The sequence below is a fragment of the Artibeus jamaicensis genome, unplaced genomic scaffold (genome assembly GCF_021234435.1).
Source record: "Artibeus jamaicensis isolate MK-2021 breed Jamaican fruit bat unplaced genomic scaffold, CSHL_Jam_final contig_2962, whole genome shotgun sequence".
NCBI lineage: Eukaryota > Metazoa > Chordata > Mammalia > Chiroptera > Phyllostomidae > Artibeus > Artibeus jamaicensis.
Genome location: NW_026521675.1, coordinates 694701 through 721578, shown reverse-complemented (window position 1 = coordinate 721578; position 26878 = coordinate 694701). Strand labels below are relative to the sequence as shown.

The 26878-nt window shown below is 38.4% G+C and overlaps 1 protein-coding gene across 1 annotated transcript in view; it reads left to right on the top strand.

Annotated features, from left to right (window-relative positions):
• Positions 1–19740, top strand: part of LOC119041179 (interferon-induced very large GTPase 1-like) — a 44722-nt gene extending 24982 nt beyond the window's left edge. Inside the window, 2 exon segments of the mRNA XM_053662826.1 lie at positions 11428–14060; positions 14062–19740. Coding sequence (XP_053518801.1) covers positions 11430–14060; positions 14062–18711 — 7281 coding nt within the window. The 5' untranslated portion in view covers positions 11428–11429 and the 3' untranslated portion in view covers positions 18712–19740.
• The last annotated feature ends 7138 nt before the right edge of the window (positions 19741–26878 follow it).

Sequence of the window (26878 nt, the reverse complement as noted above, 5' to 3'; positions counted from 1 at the left end):
ACTACCACTTGGCCTTAGCCCTCATTTCCTGCTTGTCCTGAGCCTAAGGGTTAATTAAAGGAAAAAGCTTAGGGTCTTCCAATCTTTTTTCCTGCCCTAAGTTTCCCCAGTTCTTTCTATCTAAATTCCTATATATGGGAGTCTGCACCTTACTTTCTAAATTCCTAGACACAGGAGCTTTTTAGCATTTTACTTCCACACAAAAATCTCTCCCCAGTCTTTCCTCCCAGGTGTCCAGCAGCATGTCTGCCTGTGTCAACCTTAATCTCTTCCCCAAGGCAGTAAGGGCTGTTGATTTACCTTTCTGTGTTTTCAGTGAATGCCCTCCACCTGGTTGCTTTTCTGCCCCTAAGAAAGCCCTGTGCCAGGCAAAACAAAGGCAAATCTGCTTTATATTAGTCCTTTCTGATAACCCCCATCATACTCAAACTGTCAAACACAGTTCTTTGAGAACAGGTCTACTCTCCTCCCTCTGGAAGCAGAGACCATGGCCCCATAATGGAAATATGGGCTGTTACCCTCAAGACTTCTATCAAGCAAAGAAGGAGGGTGAGCCAAGGACAAATAAAAATGCCTTAACACTCCTCAAGCATTTTTAAGTTGCTTTTTCCTTATTCAGCATTCATTTGGTTGCTATAAACTTTTGGCTATTTTCTAGAGTTCCAACAAAGTTGATTCTGATGGTTGTTCTCTTGCTTGTTCATTGTTTCAGTAGAATGGTAGGCCCTTAGAACCATTTACCCTTATACATAATATTTGCTGATGTGACTCCTATGAAGTGCATTTTTTCATGACTGTGCTTAATAATTGCCTTACAAAATTCCTGAAAATGTAGCAAATTGTACTCACAAGCCAGTACTTGTTTCAGCATACCACTGGATTATATGTTCAGTGAGGGCATAACAGACATTTGCCAAGGTCTCTAAGCCTAGATTGACTGTCCAAATGGTGGGTTTTTTATCTCTTGACCAAAATGCTACCCAACTGAATTCAACAATGAATAAAAGAATGACTCACCACAACCAAGTGGGATTTATCTCAGTTATGCAAATCTGGTTTAACACTCCAAAATAAAAGAAAAAGCAATGCACTACATTATAGCAGACTAAGAATATTCCAATGTGTGTGTGCACATGTAAAATCTTGACTATTGTGAATATTACTGCAATAAACATGGGAGTGTGTATATATCTTCAATATGCTTCCATTGGAAGCATATGTTTTCACTTCCATTGGATCTAGACCCAAGAGCTGAATTGCTGGATCATATATACCTAGGAGTGGAATTATTAATCGTTCTGTTTTTAACTTTTGGAGAAACCTCCATACTCTTTTCCATAGTGGCCCAATCTATTTATATTGCCATCAACATTACATGAGGGTTCCCTTTTCTTGACATCTGTGCCAACCATTGTTCTCTCTTATCTTCTTTTTTAAAAAGCCATTGTAACAGGAATGAGATGATATCTCTTTGTGGCTTCATCTGCATTTTCTTGATCATTAGTGATGTTCAGCATCTTTTCTCATTTCTGTTAGCCATTTGGATATCTTCTGTGGGAAAATATCTATCGATTTCTCTGCCCATTTTTAATTTAATTTTTTGTATTTTTGTATTTCGTTCATTAACCCCTTATGTAATATATGATTTGCAAACATATTTCCCATTCTGCATGTTATCCTTTCTTTTTTTTTTTGTTCTATCACTGTACTGAAACTTTTTAGTTTGCTGTACTCCCATTTGCTTTTTGCTTTTGTTGCTTGTGTTTTGGTGTTGTATCCAAAAAAATAATCTTCACTATTAGCACTGGTAAGGAGTTTCTTACCCACATTTACTTCCATTACTTTTAGAGTATCAGATCTTATGTTAAAAATTTAAGTCATTTAGAGTTCATTTTTGTGAGTGGTATAAGATAAGGGACCAATTTCACTTTTCTGCATGTGTTTATCCAGTTTTCCAACATCATTTATTGAAGAGATGATCTTTTCTGCATTGAGTGTTCTTGGCTTCTAGGTCAAATATTAGTTGACCATATATTCAGAAGGTTATTTCTTGGATATCTTTGTCTATGTGTCTTATTTTTTATACCAGCATCATATTGTTTTAATTACTGTAGTTCTGTAGTGTCGTTTGAAATCAAGAATTGTGATGCCTTTGGCTTTGTTCTTATTTCTCAGGATTTCTTTGGCCATTTGAGGTTTTTTTATGGGGCAACACAAATTTTAAGGTTGTATATTTATGTGAAAAATGCTATTGGAATTATGATAAGGATTGTGTTGAATCTATAGATCTATAGATGACTTTTAGTGCTATGGGCATTTTAACAGTATTAATTCTTCTAATCCATAAATATGGATATCTGCTATTTGTTTGTGTTCTTTTCAATTTCTTTCATCAAAGCCTTGTAGTTTTTATTCTACAGATCTTATAGTACCTCTTAAATTTACCCCTAAATGTTGTTTTTCATACTATTGTGAATAAATTAGTTTTTTTAAAATTTCTTTTTCAAGTGCTTCTTTGTTAAAGCACAACTGATTTCTGTATGCTGCTTTTATATCTTAAAACTTTACTAAATTTATTGACTGGTTCCAACAATTTATTGTCTAGTGTTTAGAATTTTTTATATATAAAATCATATTGTACCTATATGATCCTATTAACCAGTGTCACCCCAATATATTTAATTTTAAAAAGATCATATTGTCTGCAATAATAACAGTATTATTTCTTTTTTAATTTTTATGCCTTTTCTTTATCTTGCCTAATTGCTCTAACTAAAACTTTAACTACTATGTTGAATAAGAATAGTGAAAGAGCACCCTGATCTTATTCCTGATTAAAAAAAAAAAAGCTTTCAATTTTCCATCATTGTGTATGTTACCTGTGATTTTGTCATATATTGTCTTTAGTATGTTGAGGTATGTTTCTTCTATACTCAATTTGTTAAAAATTTTTATTATGAAAGAATATTGTAGTTTGTCAACTGCTTTTTTGCATCTATTAAGGTGATATATTAAATTTTTAATATATTCAGTTTTCATTTATAATTGACATGCAATATTATACTAATTTCAAGTGTAACAACATACTGATACTTACATCTCTTACGAAGTGTTCAAAGAGCATACTGCCTATGTTTTCTTTTAAGGGTTTTATATTGTCAGGTCTTGTATTCACATATTTAGTCCTTTTTATTTTGATTTTCATTATAGTCTAAGAAAATGGTCTGATTTGCTTTTTTTACATATATCTGTACAGTTTTCCCAATACCATTTATTGAAGACATGGTTTTTAGACTATATTGTTACTTAATTTCTCATAAACTAGTTGAATACAAGGATTGGTTTATTCTTGGTTCTCTATTCTGTTCTACTGACATATGTGTTGTTTTTATGTCAGTATCAAATTTTGATTAATATAGCCTTATAGTATAGTTTGATATCAGATAGCATGAGACCTCAAACTATGTTCTTCTTTCTCAGTTGTACTGAGGCTATTCAGGGTCATTGGCATTTCCTTATAAATTTCAAGATTATTTGTTCTAGTTCTATGAAATATGAAATCAGTATTTGGATATAGATTGCACTAAATCTGAAGATTTATCTGGGTAGTATAGACAATTTAATACTTCCATGATGTTGATTCTTCCTATTCATGAACATGGTGAACATGAACAAGGAGGCTTCCAGTTATTTGTGTCCTTCAATTTCTTTCTTTAGTGTCTTATACTTTCTGAGTACCAGTCTTTTACCTCCTTGGTTAAATTTATTCCTATGTATTTTATTCTTTTTGATGCAATTGTAAGTGAGATTACTCTTTTACTTTGTCTTTCTAATAATAAGTTATTGGTGTATAAAAATGTGACCAATTTCTGAGAATGAATTGTCTATTATGCTACCTTACCAAGTTCATTGATTAATTCTAACCGTTTTCTGGTGGAGTCTTTATATACATTGGAGGGCAAAAGTAGGTTTACAGTTTTTCATATGGAAAGACATGCAAGTTGTGATTATTACGATGGCTTTATTAACTCAGAAGAATACCATGATGTAAACCTACTTTTGCCCACCCCAGTACAGTATCATGTCATCTTCAAATAATGAGTTTACTTCTCCATTACAATTCAGATGTATTCATTTCTTTTTTTTTTGTCAGATTATTATGGCTAGAATTTCTAATACTATGTTGAATAAAAGTAGTGAAGGTAGACTTCCCTGTCTTGTTTGTGATCTTAAAGAAAAAAATTAGCTCCTCGGCATTGAGTATGATGTTAGCTGTGGGTTTGTTATATGTGGCCTTTATTATGTTGGGGTCTGTTACCTCTAGCCCCACTTGGCTGAGATTTTTAACCATGAGTAGATGTTGAAATTTTTCAAATGCTTTTTTAAAACCTATTTATGTGAGCACATAATTTTTATTTTTCATTTTCTTTATGAGTTGTATCTTGTTGATTTCCAAGTATTAAACCAACACTGCTCCCAGGAATAAATCCCACTTGATCATGGTGTATGATCTTTTAATGTATTAGTGAATTCAGTTTGCTAATGTTATTGAGGATCTTTGCATCTCTGTTCACTGGGAATACTGTCCTATAATTTACTCTTTTTTTGTAGTGTCTTTGTCTGATTTTGGTATCCAGGTAATGTTTGCCTTGTAAAATAAATTTTGGCCCTGGCTGGTGTTGCACAGTAGATTCAGCACCAGTCTGAAAATCAAAGGTTGCTGGTTCGATCCCTGTCAGGGCACATGCCTGTGTTGTGGGTCAAGTCACTAGTTGGGGGCATGTGAGAATCAACCACACACTGATCTCTCTTTCCATCTCTTTCTGCGTCCATCCACATTTCTCTAAAAATAAATAAATAAAATCTTTTAAAAAATAAAATGAGTTTGGGAGCCTTCCCTGTTTTAGGAATACTTTCAAGAGAATACAAACTATTTTTCTTTGAATATTTGATAAAATTCATTTTTGAAGCCTTATGGTATAGAACTTTTGTTTGCTGGGAGTTATTTGATTACTGACTTGATTTCCTTATCAGTGATTAGTTTGTTCAAATTTTATGTTTCTCGACTCAGTCTTCGAAGATTGTATATTTCACAGAATTCATGCATTTATTCTGGGTTGTGCCATGTGTTGGCTTGTAATTGTTTTTACTATTGTCTTATGATCCTTTATATTTCTGTGGTATCAATTGTCATGTCTTTACTATCATTTCTAATTTTATTTGGCCCCCCATTTTTTAATAATTCTGGCTAAAGTTTTATTTTTTAATCACCTTTATTGTTATTCTATTAGAGTTGTCTCAATTTTTCCCCTTTTGCCCTCCTCCACCCATCCCAACCCCTGACTCCCACAGTCTATTCCCACACTGTTGTCCATGTCCGTGGGTCATTCATACATGTTCTTTGTCTAGTCCCTTCCCTTCTTTCCACCATTGTGCCACTCCCCACCACTTCTGGTCACTTTCAGTCTGCTTCATGTTTCCATGTCTGTGGTTCTATTTTTTGTTAGTTTATTTTGTTCATTAGATTCCACTTATAGGTGAGGTCATATGGTATTTGTCTTTCACGGACTGGCTTATTTCACTTAGCATAATATTCTCCAGTTCCATCTATGCTGTCACAGAAGGTAAGTGTTCCTTCTTTCTTTCTGCTATATAATATTCCATTGTGTAAATGTACCACGGGTTTCCTTTACAGATTTTTATTTATTTATTTTTTAGAGAGGGGGAGGGGAAAGAGAAAAAGAGGAAGGGAAACATCAAAGTGTGGTTACCTCTCGTGTGCCCCCATACTGAAGGCCTGGTCCACAACCCAGGCATGTGCTCTGACTGGGAATTGAACCAGTGACATTTTGGTTCACAGGCTGGTGCTCAATCCACTGAGCCAAACCAGCCAGGGCTGTACCACTGTTTTTTGATACACTTATTCACTGATGTGCACTTAGGCTGTTTCCTGCACTTACTATTGAAAATTATGCAACTATGAACATAGAGGGTGTAAGTTCTTTTCAACTGGTGACTCAGGATTCATAGGGTATATTCCCAGAAGCAGAATCATCTATTTTGTTTATCTTTTCAGAGAGCCAGCTCTGATTTCATTGATTTTTTTTCTAATTTTTAGACAATTTTATTTATATCATCTGATCTTTATTATTTTCTTCCTTCTACTTATTTTATGCTTTGTTCTTCTTTTCCTAGTTTCTTAAGATGTAAGGTTAGATTGGTTTTTTGAATATTTTATTGTTATTCTGTTACGGTTATCCCAATTTTCCCCCTTTGCTCTTCTCTGCCTAGCCCAACTCTACTCCCACAGACAATCCTCACATTGTTGTCCATGTTCATTGGTCATTCATAGATTGTTTATTTGAGGTTTTTTTTTTTTCTTGAAGTAGGCATTTACAGCTACGAAGTCCCCTCTAACAGATACTTTGGCTGTGTCCCATAGATTTGTGGTTGTTGTGTTTTCATTTTCAAATGTCTCAATATATATTTTGATTTCTTTCTTGATCTCATTGCTAATGCATTTATTGTTTAGTAACATGTCATTAATTCTCCACATATTGGTGTGTTTTCTAGTTTCCTTTTAGTTGATTCTAGTTTTATACCATTATCTTGGAGCAGATGCTTGATATGATTTCAGTCTTCTTAAATTTATTGAGACTTTCCCTGACTGGTGTGGCTTTGTTGGTTGGACATTGTCCTGTTAAGTGAAATGTTACCAGTTCAATTCCAAGTCAAGGCACATGCCTAGGTTGCAGGCCAGTGCCAGATCGGGGGATGTGCAAGAGGTATTGTAGTTTCTCACAACTGATGTTTCTCTCCCTCTTCCTCCTTTCCTTTCCCTCTCTCTAAGAATAAATAAATAAATTTTTAAATAAATAAATATATGGAGATCTTTTTTAGCCTAACATGAGGCCTCTCATGGAATTTTTTTTGATGTACATAAAAAGAATGTATATTGTGCGGCCTTGGTGTGAAATACCCTAAATATATTAATTAAGGGCACCTAGTCTAGTGTGTCATTTAAGGGCCCTGTTTTTTTGTTGATTTTCTGTCTGTATGAACTATTTATTGATGTCAGAGGAGTATCAAAGTCTCCTACTCTCATTGTCTTACTGCCAATATCTCCCCTAAGGTCCATCAATGTTTGTTTTATATATTTACATGCTTCTATTTGGGTGCACAGATCTTTACCAGACTTATACACTCTTGTTGGGTTGACCTTTTTTTCATTATAAAATGTCCTTGTTTTTCTCTTGTTACTACATTTATTTTAAAGTCTACTTTGTCTAATATAAGTATTGCTTCCCTAGCTTTTTAAAAATTTATATTTGCATGAAATATCATTTTCCATACCTTTACTTTCCATCTGTGTCTCTTGAGCTGTAGTGTGTCTCTTGCAAGCAGCATATACATGTGTCATATTTTTATTCATTCAGGTTCCCTGTATCTTTTGACTGGAGGATTTAGTTCATTTACACTTAAAATAATTATTGATAGGTATATAGTTATTATCATTTTATTAATAGTTTTTTGATTGTTTCTGTAGTTTTCTATGATCCTTATTCTCTTGGCAGCTTCTCTTGTATGTCAGTGACTTTATATAGTGTTATGTTTAGACTACTTTTTTATATCTTGTATATCTTATCTTACAGATTTTTTGGTTTTGGTTACCATGTGCTTCATGTATTTGCTTATGTCAGTGTATATTAAATTGACAGTTACTTAAGTTTGAACATATTCTAAAATCACTATAATTTTTGCTCACCTTATCCACTTTTAGTTTTTGTCATTATTTTTTGCTTTTTTTTCTGTATGTGTCCTTTAATGTAATTACACATGAGTTTCCTATTTTTGTCTTTAAACCTTTGTACTAGTTTTACAGTTGGTTTATCCACTACTTTTACTAAGTGTTTGTCCTTGACAATGAGCATTTTTTTCTTTCTCATATTTTCTTATTCATATTTTTTATCTTTTTCCCCCCAAGAAGTTCCTTAACATTTGTCATAATACTTTTGGTTGTTATAAATTTCTTTAGCTTTTTTATGTCTGGGAAATTATTTCTCCTTCCATTTTAATGACATCCTTGCTGGGTAGAACAGTCTTGGTTGTAGATTCTTGCTTTTCATCACTTTTTAAATTTTATACCAATCCCTTCTTGCCTGAAATTTTTATGTTGAGAAATCAGATGACAGCCTTATGTGAGTCCCTTAGTAGGTTAACTAACTGTATTCATCTTGCTACTTACAAGATTCTCTATTTGTCTATAACTTTTGGCATTTTAATTCTTATGTACCTTGGTTATGGGGCTTCTTGAGAGTGACTCCTATACAGGTCAATGTCAGGCCCTTCCGGTGAACAGCTTTGGCTGCCTGTTTGAAGCTACAAAGTAATCCACAGTTTGTGGCTGACTCTACTAAGCCTGGGTGCATGTGAGAGTTTCCACACTGTGTACCAATGCTTGCTTTCACCAACACTGGACACAGGGGCAAGTCAGCAAAAGGCCCAGTGCACCCCAACAATCCTCTTAACCTGCTAGTAGCCTATTGGGCTCAGTCACTGAAAGAGCCTCTTGCCAAATGTGAGCTGAGTAAAGAGAGTTCTCAGTGAGTCACCAGGTAAGTGTGAGTGTTGTTCACCAAGTTGATACAGATTCAAACTAGGTGCTCATGTTGAGTGTGATGCCACTCAGCAAGCCTCAGCATACACCTAGGTCTGCTGCCACCTGCTTGCAGACCTTTGTGGTGGGGCAGGGTCTCAGAAAACCATTAGAGTGAGGACAATAAAGTTTATCAGGCTAGAACAGACCGAAATTTGGCCATATGTTTGAAGGGCTCTGCCCAGGAACAGTGCAGCTAGTTGGGTATGTGAGGAGAAAAATCACCCTTGTTCCAAAGTCACACACCTCAGTCTTTCCCCATTTGTCTCCAAATACCCAGAGTTTGCTCATACCTTTTCGAGAGCCTTCCATGAAAGTCTGCACAACAGGCCCGGGATGTCAACAGCCAGCTGACTTTTCCTCAGGGTGTGACCTCAACTGGGTTGGGACACCTAGAGTTAGAAGTGTGGAACTAGTGGGTCTCCCCTGGGAGATGTGGTGCCACTCAGGCATTTAGGAGGAAAAACTCCCCCTGACCCAGAGCCATACACTTAGTCTTTCACCATTTGTCTCTGCCAACCTGAATCTGCCTAGATCTTCTCCAGAACCTCCAAGGAAGTCTGCACCATAGGCCTAGGCTGGACAGGTTGAGATGTCTTTCTCCCAGGGTGACCTATGCAGCTGAGATACTTCTCCAGATCCTCTACATTCATGACAGATCAGCCCTTTATGTGCCTGTGCCTTTCCTACCAGTCCCAAGTCTGTGATTTCTTATGTACATCCAGAGTTATGTCTTCTATTCAGCTAGGCTTCAGTTCACTACTCAGTTTGATCGCTCTGTAATTTAGTTGAAATTTGGTTTGGTCCTGGGAGAAGGTGAGTGTTAACTTCTACCTATTCTGCAGCCTTTTTGGACCCCTCATCCCTCTTTCTTTGTTCTTCTCTAGGTAGGTTATTTCAAAATTCTTGCCCTCTAACTCACTTATTGTATTTTCTATTTGCTCTAATCTGAAACAAATGTTCTCTATTGCATTTTTCCATTAATTCATTACATTTTTCAATTCCAGAATTCCAGAATGATTTTTATTTATTTGGTAAATAACTCATTTTGTTCACATATTTTTCCCTGATTCTGTTAAATTGTCTTTCAAGTTTTCTTGTTCCTTGTTAAGTTTCTTTTATGAAGCTATTTTGAATTTTTTGTCAGTCAGGTTGCAAAATTCCATGTATTTAAAGTATGTTATTAAGAAATTATTCTTTTTGGTGATGGCGTGTTCCTTGATTTGTTATGTCCTTGTAGTATTCAGTTCCTGCTTTTGCATTTACATTTCAGATACCTCCTAAAATCTTTCCTAATGCCTTTGGTTGGACTATTTTGTTTATTGGTGCTATTATATCTGGGTCTTCTCCACCTTTCTATGTGTACACCTGGTCCACTCTTCTTGCTTAACTTGCAGTCAAAATTCTTAAGCTTTTATATCATATCTAGTTCCTACAACTCACCAGGCAGGCTAGTAGAAACATCTCTTTTGTTTTCCAGAAGATGGTACTATAGCCCCAATATGTGATTTCTTCCTTTCACACAAATCTTAGTGTGTTTTTGATTCCACTATATTTTCCAAATTAGCTCTCACAGCTGAATGCAAAGGGGTAGCAACATTGTGAGGGAGCATGGACTTAGAACCTGGGGCACTAGTAGTGCCTACAGACCCAGTGCAGAAATCCTCAGGTGAGGTTCTCTCAGAGAAACATGAAAGGTCATCCTGTTGAAATCCTGAGCACAAAAAACAGGAACCTTATTCTTTTAATGCCCTTTGATATTCCTCTCTGCTTTTTTCCCTTTTCTTCCCTTTCCCTGATCATAGATGTCCTGCCACAGTACTCTGGGTGCTGCTGGAAAGCAATGTGTTTCTCCAGCCATATCACACACAAATGGGACAACCAGGAACTCACTAAACAATTTCCTTTTTTCCCACTAGAAAGATGACCATCATCAGATACTTCAGCTCATATAATATCAGGAAGACTGGAATTCTGAAGCAACTTCTCTCCCATCTTTGGGCATCTGCCCAAGTCAGCAAACCAAATATTTTTTGGAACCATGGCAAGATGAAAGAGACAGATTCACTGGCTCTCCTGGTTCCACATCCCATACTGAATTCTTCTGCTTATTAACAGAAACGCTAGTGGGCGAGATTACTTTCACATCATTTAGTATATGATGCTAGATCACACAATTTTCACAGAGGCATGTTTGTTTGTGGATAGGTGTTCAAATATTTCTCATAAAATGGAGATAATCAGAAACATCTTTACCATCATAATGCTAACATCAAAACTGCATTTTAAAAAACAGGAGAGTAATAAATATTGTAAAATGGAATAAGAAGTGACAGAAAGAAGGAATCCATTCAATACAGGTTTGATAGAAACTAATTGAATAACACTAACAGGTGTTTTCACTCTTATTTTTAAAGTAAACATCAAGATATTGATTGCTTGTGTATTTTCATACTGCAACCCTCACCTTAATGCACCCCAAGAAAATTGATTCTGTTTAAATAGGAAGTGCTAAAAGCCAGGCTACTAAGTTGCAACTCACCCAGGCAACTGAAAAAGCAGTCTCTGTTAAGAATTTCTAAAAACTATGTCTTGTGCATACATACATACACAACCAAAAATTTTTAAACATATAAATTTATCGAGGCAATGAAATAAAAAGATGACAAAGGCTTAAAGACTAAATCTTTAGTACTCTTACCCTTTTATCATGTGGCTGACACTTCCTAAGTTCATGACACAGCCTAACTGAGTGTTTTTTCTTTCGACAGCCATGGGCACAGCAATGTCCACCCTTAATAAGCTCCACATAGGAAGAGGCAATGGGAGCCAAGATCTCCAAGAGAAGCTGCAGGAAGTAGGACTGTCAGCTGAGTACTGGTTGCCCAAGATTCAGGAACACCTGGGTGTGACCTGTGTCGAGGCCTTACAGCACCTAGAAGAAAAAGACCTCCAGAAGCTGATATTCCAGGCACAACATTCTTGGGAGAAAAGGGCCCTGGAGAAGCTGCTCAATCTGTCACACTCAAATAGACATTCAGAGTTACAGGAGTCTCAGGTGAAAATGATAACGAAAAAACAGAAGGCAGAACAGGAGCTACAGGAGCTAAGAGACTTGCCATTAGAACTGAAGCAAGGACAAAAGGAAGCAGTGAAGAAAAAAGAGGCAGAACTGAAACAGGAAATGGAAATCTGCAACCAGGACTGGCCACCTGAGAAATTCCCAAGAGAAAACAAGGAAAACATCCAGGGACAACTCAACCCCATGGAGGGGACACTGTCTCACACGGCAAACCTCTCAGATAGAGATCTGGTGAGATGGGCCTCTGGAGGGCTAGCTCTGCAGGGAATTTACAAAACCAGCCACCAAATGGAGCTTATAGAGAAGAGAGAGGAGCTACTCAGTGTCCCCAAGGACTTCTCTCTCTGTGGCCCAGAGCAGGGCACACGGACGGAAACAAGGGAATTTACATCTTCTCAAGCAGAATCCATGTTCACCCAGATGATAGAAAAGCTGGGTGTCAGTGTAACTGCCTTGGCCAAGAGTGCAGGTTGGGGATTAAGCTCGGAAGATGGTATGGACCACAACAAACACCCCAAATCCAAAGAAATGCAGCAAACACGTTCTGAGCACTCTTATTTCTCCTCTACCACATTCAGCTATGCCCCACTTGCCTCCTTCCACTTTCCCATTGATCAGCTCCAGTTCTCCAAGGCTGCTCTCCAGGAACTGAAATGCATTGAAGACCTTCTGGGTCAGCCTGCAGGACCAGACAAACTAACATGGCTGAAACACAGGGCTGAAGCTTTCTTCCACAGGTTTGGTTCTCATGCTAACCAGGGCCCTCTGCACCTGGGAGGAATCTACTGGTGGAAAGCTGTTTCAGAAGATTTCCAAAGTGAGCAACAGGCAGAAGTAAAACAGCAGGCAGCAGAGGCCCTGAATGATTATATAAGGGGCAGCGACAGTGGCTTTGGAGTGACAGTTGCTGGAGGTATGGAGGTGTCAGACTCTCATGCAACAACTACTGCACAAAGCACAACCTTCCAAAATCTTCAAACCAAAGTCCAATTATCTGTAGCCCAGATAGGTGGCCCACCTGAAGCAAATGGCTTTTTCCAGTGGAAAGATGGCCTAGTTGCCAGTAATCAAACCTGGTGTGTCATTGACCGGGGAATTCAGCTGGTGCCCATTTGGGACATCATCCTCTCCAGTCACAGAAGTGATTTTAAGGAACCTCTTCAGGTAGCTAACTTTTTGAAAGACAGCTACACAACTCTGACTGGCCTCCCTGGCCAGATCAAGGGTGGAGAAGAATTGCTGAGTGTTGGAAAGAAGGCTATGGTATTCCTAGAGGAAGTGAAGTCCTGGGAGGTAGCTGATCCTGAAGAGCAGCTTCAAAAACTCATAGATTTCATGCAAATGTTGAGTCACAAAACAAAAAGTGATGACACTTGGGTTAACATATGCCTCACAGATGGGGGTCTACAGAATTTTCTGGTAAACACCGTTAATGTTTGCAGAATGTCTTCCGTTTATAAAACTAAATTTGTTAAATCTCAGTTGCGCAGCCTTTTGGATCCTCACATCGACGGAGTGGAAAACTTTCCTCAAGCTCATTCCATCATGCAGTGGATCTTCCAGTCAGACTCACAAGAGAACATTCACATCTCCCAATTTTCTGAATTAATTAAAATCTTACAAGGAACCAAGAAAGACCTCATGGAAGTGAAGGCCAAATCTGAGTCTGCAGAAATAGTGGAGGAAGCTCAAAAAAAGACCACTAGAGAGGTCAGCTTGTCTCTTGGCTCCTTTTTGAATTACCTCCAAGAAACACAGCAGGCAGACACCCAGCTCTTGCTATGTTTTATTGCAGCTGGTGCAGGATATCATGTGGTAAAAAATACTTTTCAGTATCTCCTGGGTTGTGATGAGTTAGACTTCCTACTGAGTGAAATGCAAACTGCCCAAGATAAATACCAGAAGCTCAAAAATATTTGCACCTATAGGGCTCAGGCATTTCTGGTGCTCACAGGTCTTACAGCTACTGCTGGAGGTACAGCTATTTCACCAGAGGAGAAAACAGAACGACTTGCATTAATAAAAGAACACATGGGCCAATCTTTGTCAAGGGAAGTTGCACATGTCCTCTCGAAACCTGGAGCAGATCATGATTGGGAAACTCTTGAGAAAGACTTGAGATTGCTAATTGATGGTAATTATGAAACCAGCACACCTTTTTTGCAAGTGGATGAGAAAAGAATAAATTTGCCATTTAGTTTTCATGAAAAGGAACAATCCCATGAACCACATGATAATTATAGAAGATGTGAAGTCATAGGAGACATGGATTTCCTGCAATTACTCCAGCGTCTAGACCTAGAACGATACTACCCCAAAAAGATTGAGCAGAGATAACTTCCACATCATCCACAAGACTTCTGTGTACAACACCCAGCCCAGCTTGGAAAGGGAGCTTCCCCTCTATTTCCTACAGAAATTATTGGTACAGGATTATGAGCTGAGATACCTGGTCTTCAGAGAGACTGGAAACACACAAAATCAAGTTTTCTCAAGTGCTTTGAATCCAGAAAATGAATCTTTTGATCCATATGAAGACCTGTTTGAAGACAGTCAGACTCCCACTAATACTTCAGCCACTATACCTACATCCCATATTCACCCTATGGATATTCAGATGGCAATACTTTACTGTGCAGATAATCTTGCCAGACAATATATTTTTTCCAAACTTTCCATTTGCCAGTTTGCCCTCCCCCTTCTCATACCTAATCCCTGCAATTCTCAAATTGAGTTCTCTCTCTGGTCTCTTAGTCAAATTAGAAAAAGCTGGCAGGAAGCAAGGAAATCATCAAAAGAGGAGAAGATCAACTTCAAGAATAAGCAGATGTGTTGTGTCTCTACCCCCATTGTGTCCTTTATTAGAGTTGGAAATAACTTCTCTGCTTCCAAATCTCAGATCATGAACTGTCTTCTCAGTAATCGTAGACATGATGTCTTTTTTCACCGACATTGCAGAGGGAGCACCAAAGACTGTCTCTTGATGAAGGGTGTGGTAGAAATCTGCTGGTTCTGTCCTGGGGGGGAAGATGAGGACAGATTTGGAAACTGCTTGGCCTTGACCAATCTTCATGGAGATGCAAAAGAACATGAGAAGCAACTCAGCTTCCTGCAGGAGGTCTCTTCTCTCATTGTAGTTCTAATGTCAACTTCTGATGACAATAAAGAAAACCAAAAAATTGTCCGTGACCTGAGTCAGTCACCAAAACCTTTGATTTATTTACTTGACAACAAAGAAAAAATTATGGTCAATACTTCTGGCCAAAAAGTGAGAATTGGGATCAGGAACAGAAATGAGGCTGAATTAACAGAAGAGCTCATTACTACAATCACATATTTGCTAGAGCTCTCACACACTGCTCTCAGCTTAGAGGACTGTGCCCCATATGCTCGCAAGCAAGGATTCCTTATTGATGAAGATCAGCCAGAATGCAAGGAAGCCAAAGAAAAGGCAGAGGTCCTAATGTCTCTACTGAAAGAAAAGAAGATATCTCAGGTGAAGAAAAACTTTCTACCCCTTCAGGGACACCTCTGGCATCGTTGGTGTATAAAGGACAAAGAACTCTATCACCTGAGAGAAAAGGGGAATCGAAGCATTGAACAACACAAGAGTGAGATTGAGGCAGAAAAACAAAGAATACGGGACCAACAGTTCACCAGAGCCTTGCACCTCAGTGACTTAATGCGTTCTGTCCTTCAAATTCTCCAAAATCATTCAGAAACACAAACCACACTCTACTTTTTGCAATGGCTGAGTGTATTTTTAGACAACCTGACTACAGGACACTTGGAAAAACTGAATGAGAAAAAAAATGCTTTGTGGTCACTGATAAAAACAGAAAAGCAAAAAGCGCCTAAGAGCAAAAACCTACTATGTTGGCAAGAAGAGATAGAAGTTATCTCCAAAGAGATTAATGACTGTACCCTGGGAATTGAGCAACTTCTCAGAGAAGTTGGCCAAATTTATGAAGCTCTGGAGGAAGTTTCTGTCACAAAAGATGAATTTTATCTCTACCTTCCCCAGATTGCTGCAGACCTGCTGATATCTGGTATTCCCATTGAGCTAATGGATGGGGATGCTTCCTATGTGCCTCTGAGGTGGGCAGCAGCTCTTTTTGACAAGGTCTCTGAGAGACTTGGAAACAAACGGCTGTTTGTTCTCTCCATCCTTGGCCTACAGAGTTCAGGGAAGTCCACTCTGCTGAATGCACTTTTTGGGCTGCAGTTCACTGTCAGCGCTGGGAGGTGTACCCGGGGGGCCTACATGCAGCTCCTGAAGGTAGAGGAGACTTTCATAGAGGAACTGGGCTTTGAATTTGTGCTTATTGTGGACACAGAAGGACTTCGGGCCCCAGAACTCAGCAACAAATCCAAGAATCGTGACAATGAGTTGGCAACTTTTGTCATTGGACTTGGAAATTTGACTCTAATCAATATTTTTGGGGAAAATCCATCAGAAATGCAAGATATTCTACAAATAGTTGTCCAAGCTTTTATGAGGATGAAACAAGTAAAAATCTCACCTAGCTGCCTCTTTATCCACCAGAATGTAGGGGAAGTCACAGCTAAAGACCAAACTATGGAAGGACGGAGGCGGTTAGAGCAGAGACTGGATGAAATGGCAGCAATAGCAGCTGAGCAAGAACAGTGCCCAGGTATAACTTGCTTCAGTGATGTCATTAAGTTTGACATCAATAGTCATGTTTTCTACTTTGCTCACCTCTGGGATGGCAACCCCCCAATGGCCCCTCCCAATCCTCGCTACAGCCACAATGTCCAGGAACTGAGAGGCAGAATCTTTATGACTGCCAAAGAGGACTCTCGGCGAAGCATCTTGAAGATATCAGATGTAAAATCCCGAGTTCAAGATTTGTGGAGAGCCCTGGTGAATGAAAATTTTATCTTTAGTTTTAGGAACACCAGAGAGGTCATGGCAATGAGCAAATTAGAAACCATGTACAACATGTGGACCTGGGAGCTGAGGAGTCATGTACTAGACTTGCAGAACCAGCTGATCAACCAGATTAAGAATGGAATGATCCAGACACTCACAATAAGCGCAATTGCAGCTCCAGTTTCAGAAAAATATGAAGCCATCAAGCAAGAACTTGACAAATACTTTAATGAAGATCCGGAGAGTGAAATACTGATTCAGTGGAAAGCGACTTTTGAAAATAAGCTCTTAAACCTTAAAGAGGCACTTATTTCAGACACCAAAAGTAAAGCTGAGGGACATCTTAGTTATAAAAAAAATCAAGAAATACTGGATAATAAAAAGTCAAGTTATGATAAGGAATTATTGGAAAGAAGCCGAGAATTGGCTACAACTCTAGAGGGCAAAGAACTGAGTGAGGAAGAGCTACAAGAGAAATTCAATCAACTTTGGGAAAAATGGGTCTATGCTGTGTCCTCAACTGTTCCTCCAGTCACAGAGCCTAACATTGATGTGGATTCTGAAGGCATCCTTTTGGAATATTTTCAAAAGGAGAGAGACATAGTGAACATACTGAAGAAAAAATGTGGGAAAAGATTTGAAATAAATTATAAGGAACATATAAGTGTGAGCAAAATAAATCTATTTTCAAGGCAATTAGAAGTATATGATGAAGAGTCCATAAAAACAACTACTAACCACATTGTTTCACGATTCAATGAAACTCTTGACAACATTCAGAAGCAACAGCGTGATTACAATCCAAATTATTTCCATGAAATTCTGAAAATAATGGAAGATGGGGTTAAGTCCACATGTACCGAGGAAAGATACACATTTACAAGTAAATATAAAATTGACTTATCTTTGTGTTTATTTCAAAAAGCATCAGAAAAGTTTAAGCAAATGCACGAGGCATTCAAAAGAGCAAATGATCCTGTGAACTACCTGGAAAGCAAGAAAGATGATTTCTTCATGAGTTTTAAGATCTCTTGTCAAGGGGCAACCTCAATCACAACATTTGTTGGGTTTTTGTGGCAAAAACTCACTCCTGCTGTTTCCACCACCATTTGGAAAAAAATGGTCCCTATAATTGCGGGGGAGATGCGAGCGAACTGCCCAGCATTCAATGGTAACAGGGCTAACCTGGAGAAACACATTCTTATATCTCTGGCAGAAAATGAACATTTTGATGATTACTGGGAGTACATTCATAATCCAGAGTCATTTTTCATGAATTACATTCAAAATTACATTAAAAGTTATTGTGCAGACCAAGGAAGTAAAAATATAGAAAAAAATTTAAAAATGACTTTAGATGGCATCAAGACTACCATCCTCTCAGCTATTCGTGAAGCCACAGTAAAAGCTAATGATCAAAGCAGCACTGGGTCTGGGTGGCTGGATTTCTTCTGTGGTGAGCTGAAGAGTAACTTGACCTTCCCACGAAAAAACTTAATAAGCATTGAACACCAGGAGATAAAAGATTTTGAATTTCTCAAAGAAGCCATGAGTGAAGCTTTGGATCCCATGATGAACAAAGTAGAAGAGGATTGTTTGATGAAGCCTGTAGAAGAAATGGTTCCTGAAATCCAGAAGTTGCTCTCTGAACAACTCTGTGGCTGCTGGAAACAGTGTCCCTTCTGTAAAGCAATTTGTACAAACACCATCCCTTCACATGATGGAGATCACAGTGTTCCCTTCCACCGTCCCCAGGCTCTCAATGGATACAGATGGGTGAATACCGACCACTTTTCCATTGATTACTGTACTAGTTCAGTAGCAAGTGAATGTTCCTTCATTTTGAGTGATGGTCGTAAATTCGCATATAAGAACTATCGAGAGGCAAAAGGTGACTATGCCACATGGAGCATCACCCCAGACACGTCCACCCAGCCATACTGGAAATGGTTTGTCTGTCACTTCAGATCAAACCTGGAAGAAAAATATCAGAAAACATTTGCAGGTAGAGGTAAAATCCCTGAGGCCTGGACCAAAATCACAAAGCAGGATGTGCTGGAGGACTTGAAAAAGCAATAATACTCAATAACCCCAAAACACACTTTTCTCACAATGACAACCACATTATTAACATTTTCAAATGAAAACTAAATATAAATCATTTCTATTTCAAGATATATAAAACATTTCAAGAGCTGAAGATTTTCTGTTGAAAGGACTTTTACTTTGTCTCATTTTCTTAGTTTAAAAAGAAACAACTAAAATATATGAACAGTATAATAAAAGTCAAATTTAGTACATCCCTTATTCATATTTTAAACTATTACTCAGAATGTTATTTTATTTTAAAATATGTAATTAACACATACATGCCAAAAATCATTCTAATAAAGGGAAATCAAAATCAAACTGCAGACACCTATAAATTTCTGTGGATTAACTATATGGACATTTCATAACCAATCAACATATAGTTCTAGGCTACAAGCTACAGACTGCCTTTTCTTTCACTTTTTCTTCCTCTGAAATAGCAAAAAAAAGTTACTAAACTTTCAATGAAAAAATATCCAGAAAAGTTCATGATTCCCAATCATAGAGATATTTAAACGTATTCATTTCTGGAAAAGGAAAAACACAAGAGACTTAACCAGGATAGAGCCTATGTCAATTCAGAAAATATTATCAAGCAAATATGAAAAACAGAAATTAAATAACCATCACCTTTTTTCCACTGTCATCTTCACAGTTTGCTGTGCATAATGTTTTTAAATAAGTTCACAAGAGTTTAAGTTTTCATAGCCTGGTCCTTTGCACCAATCTAAGAAAGACTGGCTTTCTGAACAAGATATATGAGCAAATATAAAGTGCCTTTTTAATTTAGGCTGTGGAAACTGTCTGATTTGATTGCACAATTAATAATTTTAAGAAACTATTCCTTCCAATACAAAATATGAAAGAGTATATACTTTTCAGGTTCTGTTATTATTCTTTTCATGGTCCTGGCTGGCGTAGCTCAGTGGATTGAGCATGAGCTGTGAACCAAAGGGTCGCAGGTTCGATTCCCAGTCAGGGCACATGCCTAGGTTGTGGGCCAGGTCCCCAGTGGGGGGCCACAGGAGAGGCAATCACACACTGAGGTTTCTTTCTTTCTCTCTCTTTCTCCTTCCCTTCCCTTTCTAAAAATAAATAAATAAAAATCATAAAAAAAAGAAATTCTTTTTATGCATTGAAATGTAAGGAAATGCTTGATTCCAGAACAGGTACCCTTAAGATTTTCACACTATTTCTGCCAAAGGGTCATGATTAGAATAAAAAATGAAAAACACCCTAAAGTTAGTCAGGAACCTGAGAGGATAAATAAATCGCTATTCTGCAAACCTACATTTCCTAAAAAAATGACCTATGATGTATTGGGAGCTGCCCTCCCTGGTTTCAGGAGCTGTAACCCCACCACCACCCTCATGGCTAAGGCTGAGTGAGTGACCTTTAGACCATAAGCTGCTAAGGAGACAAACCTTATCTCCCTGGCAGGAGTGCTGCTTCTGCTCCTTTTTCCATAACTGGCCCCCAATGCTTGATTAGTTAGCCAATGACGGGTAAGATTCCCCAAGGGGGGAACCACCTAAGACAGGCATGATCACGTGGAGACCCCAGGGAAGGACTTGGGGGGCTATGGAGAAAGGGGGTGATGGACCCTTGCCCCTTGGTCTTGACAAAGCTTGACTCCCCTGAGTCCAAGAGAAGTCTCCCAAAATTCTTTGGCTATCTTGCCTCCTCTGCCTGACTTAAGCCTGAAACAATGACAGAGGGCGGTGCAGCCCTGTGCTGGAAAGGGCAGGTTTCCCAGGTGATCAGGCCTGAGAAAGAATATGTAAAATCCTGTGAAGCCTACTTTGCTAAGAATGCTCTTAGTTAAATGATAAAGGCCCGAGCAGGAAATGAGTTTGTTTCCCAAAGTTTTGTAGCCTTTTAGCTGATAGACCCTGACTGAGAAGAAGCCCTAGTAGTTCTTTGTATGCTATCTATTGTTTGATCCTTACTGCCTGACAATGATTAATAAGCTGTACCTGTATTCCTGTGCAAATTAAATGCAATAAAACCCTGTCAAGGCAAGGGTCAGGGCACTCTCCCCTTGAGAGGGTAGCCGAGCCATCCCTTTTCCTCCACAGGACTCGGCAGTCGATGTGAATTTGTCTCATATCTCATCCATGATGCCACAGGCAGTGCGGGCAGGTGCACACATCAATGTTGGATTGTCCAAGCTGATGATCTAAAGGAATCCTGCTACTATGAAGAACATTTCTTCATACCAGAGCATTCATTGGCTTCCATTTACAGGCATATACTATACCCCTCCCTATCCAGTGAAAACAGACAGTCCAAAAATTAGCAGTCAAAAAACTTAGATCTTCAGAGCTAGGAGACAGGAGTACTAATTCTGCTAGCTTTGTACCCTCAAAGGGTTTCATGACCCATGTCTCCAGAAGAAATCCTGGGACAAAAAAAACTATAGAGAACACAGCTTTTCATGAACAGTGTGGTTTCCCTTTGTTTTCTGATAAACAGTCTCAGTAAGAGTTGGAAGGTCCTCTGAATATGAAGTTCAAACAGTGACAGAAACAGAACCTCAGTGTAGCACTGTACCTGTCTCTCATATTGCTGCAAACTTGAAAACTGCCATGTTCTGTTAGCACTTGCTGGATGCCTTTCTAATTTGTTTAATAAATCTATATAACCTTTAAGAAGTATCATTTATCATAACTCATATGTTAACTCTGATTTTCAAATTGTTGTGTATAAATAAAATATCTGATAAATTCCTCCGGTATTTAAACAGTGTGATTATTAAATGAGATTCACAGGCTGTGCTCGACTGATCAAAACAACTGGCAAGAAGTATACTGGGATACTGAGAAGATGACTGGAGGAATGGACTTTTCTGTGATGGTAGTGGAGAAAGTAAAGCAGCCATCGAGAATTGATCAGGGTATCGGGATTATAGTGTTGTTGGATGGGGGTCACTGAGAGAGGATCCCTCAGGGCCAGTGGGTAGGACAGAATAGAGTCGGTAGGGATGAGAATCACGTGATCCTCAAGAGTGGGAGACACAGGGCACAGGTGTGTACATCACAGGGGTAGAAGGACCAGAGTTGTAAGATTAGTAGAGGTAAGGTTCCCATGGTCAGTGGTATGGTTCTCTCAAGAGTCACTAAAAGTGGGAAACACAGAACCGGGAGTTGGGGGTTACCACATCAGAAGATTTGGGGGATTTCCAGAGTAAGATAAGCAAGAGATCCTAAGTGCAGTGGAGAAGAAGGAGACTTTAAGATTGAGGCTAAGAGGGTAATGGTTTCTGAGACAAGATCAAACCATATAAATGTGAATTCCTTAAAGAAAAATAAAAATTTGTACTGAGAAATTTTGAAGTAGTTCTCTAAGAGAGTTTATAAATATGAGAGAGCCTAGGAAATGTGGTTGTTAGGGACTAAATATTTGTGTCCCCCCAAATCCAATATTGAAGACCTAACTCCCAATGTGATTTGGAGAGGGGACCTTCAGGAGATAATTTGGGTGAAATGACTTCAAAGGGTCTTGCCTTCATTGATGGGATCAGTGCCCTTATAAGAGACTCCAGACAGATCCTGGTCCTATTATGTGCATAAACACAGGTAAGAAGGTGGCAAACAGCAATATGGTGGCAAGATAGAGAGCCTTCACAAGAAACCTTCACAAGGTTCTGGCTAGAACCTTGATCTCAATGCTCCAGAACTATGAGGGACCAATTTCTTCATCTAAGACACCCAATCCATAGTTGTATGTTATGGCAGCCTTAGCTGACTACAACAGGGTGTGGCTAAAACTTGACCCCCTCAAGTTTTGGTGTGCCCTGACTTTAGGCTATGGGGAAAGATATTTTAAAAACCTATGATTTTTCCATTCCCTCAAAACTGTAATTCTCTTTAATCATTCTAACCCTTCACTAAGGTCTGAAAAAGTCATTGAGGCCTTTATGTTAGTGCTGTGATGCCTGAGTAAACAAGGCAGTGAAGGAAAGCATTTGTGTATTATCACTGATATTGTCATGATAATTACTAACACCCTTATCTTTGCAGTAGTACTGCTGTGAGATACTGGGCTTGTAATTTACTCTCTCTGTGCTCAAGTGCCCTATATCTAACAGTGCATTTCTCGTGGTGTTATTGGAAAAAATAAATGAATTGCTCTATAGACACAGTTAAGAAAATGCCATCCACTGAGTAAGTTCACTCCAAGTCTAAGTTAATATAATGTTATACTATTCTCCCATGTTCCTTATTCCTTTGCTTTTGAGTAACCGCACTGATAGGCTGAGATAGTCTCATCTGGGCTTCACTTGCAGGAATATCTAACAAGGAGTCCTTGGGAAATCACAGTTGAGAACAGTTTAAGTTCTCAATACATGTGATTTTGATTGATACTGATACTGATGGCCTGATGGCAGATCCCCTGTCCTTCGGAAATGTTGTGACAGGAGGAAGCATTACACTGAGCACATGCAAGGCTAGTAAAATAACTGCACAGGGGGAACTGTCCTCCTACCCACTTTCAATACCTGATTGGGGGGAGGACCAGGGGAAGGCAGGCGCTTGCAGCATAGAGGTCAGAATGGCAGCAGGGTGGTCACATACTCGAGAAATCTGCCAGTGTAGCCTGGGGCAAAGAAGGGATCAGTTGGGCCCACGCTCTCCCAGGAGAGAGCCTAAGGCCTGATAGTGGCTGGGGGAAAGGCTGAGCTGCTTGGATGACCATTCAGTGGCTGCCCGTGGTTCCCAAGAGGTGATATTTTAAATGAAAGAAGGATTTCTGAACACCACCTTTGGTTTAGGTCTGGCAGAGGGTGGCTGGGTTTTCCTCTGGGTTTCTGGAGGGGATGGGCTTGTGAGACAAGAGTCTGCCATTCTTCCAGCTTATGCAGCATATGAGTAAAGACCACCTTCCCTTCTCGTGAACATCTGCCTCTGGAATTTGCCTATTGGTGACTGGAGGCAGCTGAACTGCCAGTTTGGTTCAGTAACAATAGTTCAAAATGTACCTCAAGGTATTGATGTTCTTTGATGCTTTATCAGTACTTACAACTATTTCAAACACTGCTCAACCAATCAAAGACAGAAAATTCAGTCACAATTCTTTAGCAGTATGGAAGATAATGTGTCTTAGATTTTTCACAAGTAGGCCTAAGACATAGTTTAACATACAAATAATTTATTAGAAAACTTATTGCAGTAAAGATGTAAAAGCATAAAAAAGCAGGGGAAAATAATTTAAAGTGAAAGAATAAATTAGTAGATATAAGTCAAGTTTTGAGAATTAGGGAATGCCAGCTTGCAGCTGTTCCAAGAACACAAACTCAAAATTTAGACTGCGTTTAAATTTAGACTTAGGTTTTGCATAGAGCCTCCACTATTCACTACCTGCATGGTTTTGGATGAATTAGTTATACAACCTATCTCTCCTTCATTTCTTTTTCTCTATAAAATAGTGCCATCTCATAGAGATGTGAGGATTACTTGAGATGATACATATGCCTGGCACAGAGTATGTGTTCTAATTATACGTGTAGTAATAGCCAGTAGCAATAGCAACAGCAGCAGCAGCAAGCTCAGAAAAGGTCTTGTTAATCGAAGAAATTATAGTATTAATAATGTTATTATTATTATCATTGCTACTATATTAAAATGTCGTTATGCCTGGACCTCATTCTCAATTGTAAGCTTCTGAAGAAGAGGGCCCATGTGCTGTACATCTCCATATGCTCAACAGATACACCTACTGACTCCAGTGTAGGTGATGAATCAATGTTATTAAATACAGTTGACAGAACAAGTTTATGAAAATCACAACAGTTAAAAGTAAATTAAAGAAATCGAAGATGGTTTTGATGTTTCAGATAATGCAGATGAGATTAACTAAAGAAAGGTCACCAATGGCTTCTACTTTACAAAATCCAGTTATTTATTCCAAACATCTTACTTGCTCTATCAGCATTATTTTACTACTGTCTCCTCCCTGAAATACTCACTTCACTTGGATTTGATAATATTGCAGTTTTGTTTTCCTCCTATGCCACTCTGCTTCACTGGTTTTTCCTCTTCTACTAGAACTCTCAAAGCTAGCATACCCCAAAGGATCAATCTTTGGTGTCCCTTCTGCATATCTACTCTCTCAATGTATCACCAGTGTCTATGGCATTAAATACCACCAACACATTGATGACTTCTAATACATCTGCCTCACCTACACTTCTCTTCAAGTGGCAAACTCATCACAGTTAAAGGGAAATCCATTGCTTCCAGGTCATTGTTTTGCTGTCATGGAGTTATCATTCTTCTCTTAATTGGCTGCCACCCAAATATCCATCATTTTCAAGACATTGCCAGGTGTCCCTAGAGCATTTGGACTGTTCCAGTTGAAAACCATTATACAATGAGACCCTGAAAAACTTTGAATTGAAGGAAAAGAGTCAGGTTTTGGTGGAATTTTTTAAAATCTTTGTTGTTTTCTGAAACACATTTATTCATTGAAATATCAAAAATTTAAGAAAGCATGCCCTGGCTGGCATAGCTCAGTGGACTGAGTGTGGGCCTGCAAACCAGAGTATCGAGGTTCGATTCCCAGTCAGGGCACATGCCTGGGTTGCAGGCCAGTTCCCAGCAGGGGACGCATGAGAGGCAACCATACATTGATGTTTCTCTCCCACTCTTTCTCCTTCCCTTCCCCTCTCTCAAAAAATAAAATAAATAAAATATTTTTAAAAAAATTTAAGAAAGCATACAAAAGGATATTAAAATCACAAAAATCCCACCCCTCGGATTAACTTCTGTGAATACTTATTAACCACAGACACAGTGAAATTTGTACAATTTTGCATATATAACAATGTAAAGGATACATACTTTCCTATAATCTCATTTTCCACTCAAAATCTCCTATGGACATCTTCTGATATCAACACTAGTTTATTTTAATAATTAATTTGATACATGCATAATATTCATTGGTATGTACTTAACCAGATCTCTATATGTTGGCAACCAGGATCCTAAATTTTCACTATTATCAATAGCAGTGCAATAACATCTTTGAACACACATCTTTACACAGGTTGATTGACCCTCTTTCACACTCAACATCTCTGTGTATCTAGAGTTTGACAAAACCAAGAGGTTTACAAAGTGAATTAGACCATATCATGCACCAAAGATATGCAAAGACTGGTAAGGAAAAATAAATACAGGACAACATAAAATATGACAAGTGTCATGAAAATGCAAGGAAGAAATCTTAGCCAAAGATGAAGAAAATATAAAAATATAAAATCACACATAGGCCTAGCGTCAGTATACAAGTTGGTTTCTGTTCCTTTTGCTTCAAGTGGTTATTTATAACAATTTGTTTAAATTACCATTTCCCTATTCCCCCTGTTCCCTGTGTGTAAGTCAAGGACAGATGTTTCTTCTTTATATACCCAGTAATTATACAGAGCTTTGTATATACTGAATATTCAATAAAGGTTTGTTGAATGGGGCTATTTTTAGAAAACTTCCCACCTGGAGAACATTCTCCTGAGGCAAGAAAAGGGTGAAAATCACATAAGAGCAAATAGGGGTATATTTAAAAGTTTAAATTTCCTCTCAACTTCCCAAATTTAAAGACAGACTAGGAAACAAGTACAGTATAGAGAGAAGAGAGGAAGAAAGAATGAAAAAATGGTATGAACTTCTCTTATCCTTTCTTTCTTTCTTTCTTTCTTTCCTCTCTCTCTCTCTCTCTCTCTCTCTCTCTTTCTTTCTTTCTCTCTTTCTTATCCAGAAGAAATCTGAACAACCTTGCAGAAGTGCAATTTGGAATGAATCCTAAGGCTTACACTGCAATTCAGATGATGGAGAGTAATATTTTACTTTCCTTATTTTAGTCTAGAATGTTATATCCTTCTAAAATTCCATCCATTAGTTAGCAGGAGAAAAATATTAAAGCCTGGGTCCCTCCCCTGCATCTCCCCTCAAAGCACAGTGGAAAAATGTGTTGTGGTGGCTGCCACCTGCTGGACCCTGGAACACTCTCTTTGTCAACCTGATTGCTCAGCATTCTGTAGGATACCAATGCTGAATTGACTAGTTATCTTGGGTCTAGACCTTTAGCAGAGATGATGCAGACACCAGCCTGAAGTGTCCGTCTCATTATAGATGAAATGAGACATTCACATAGA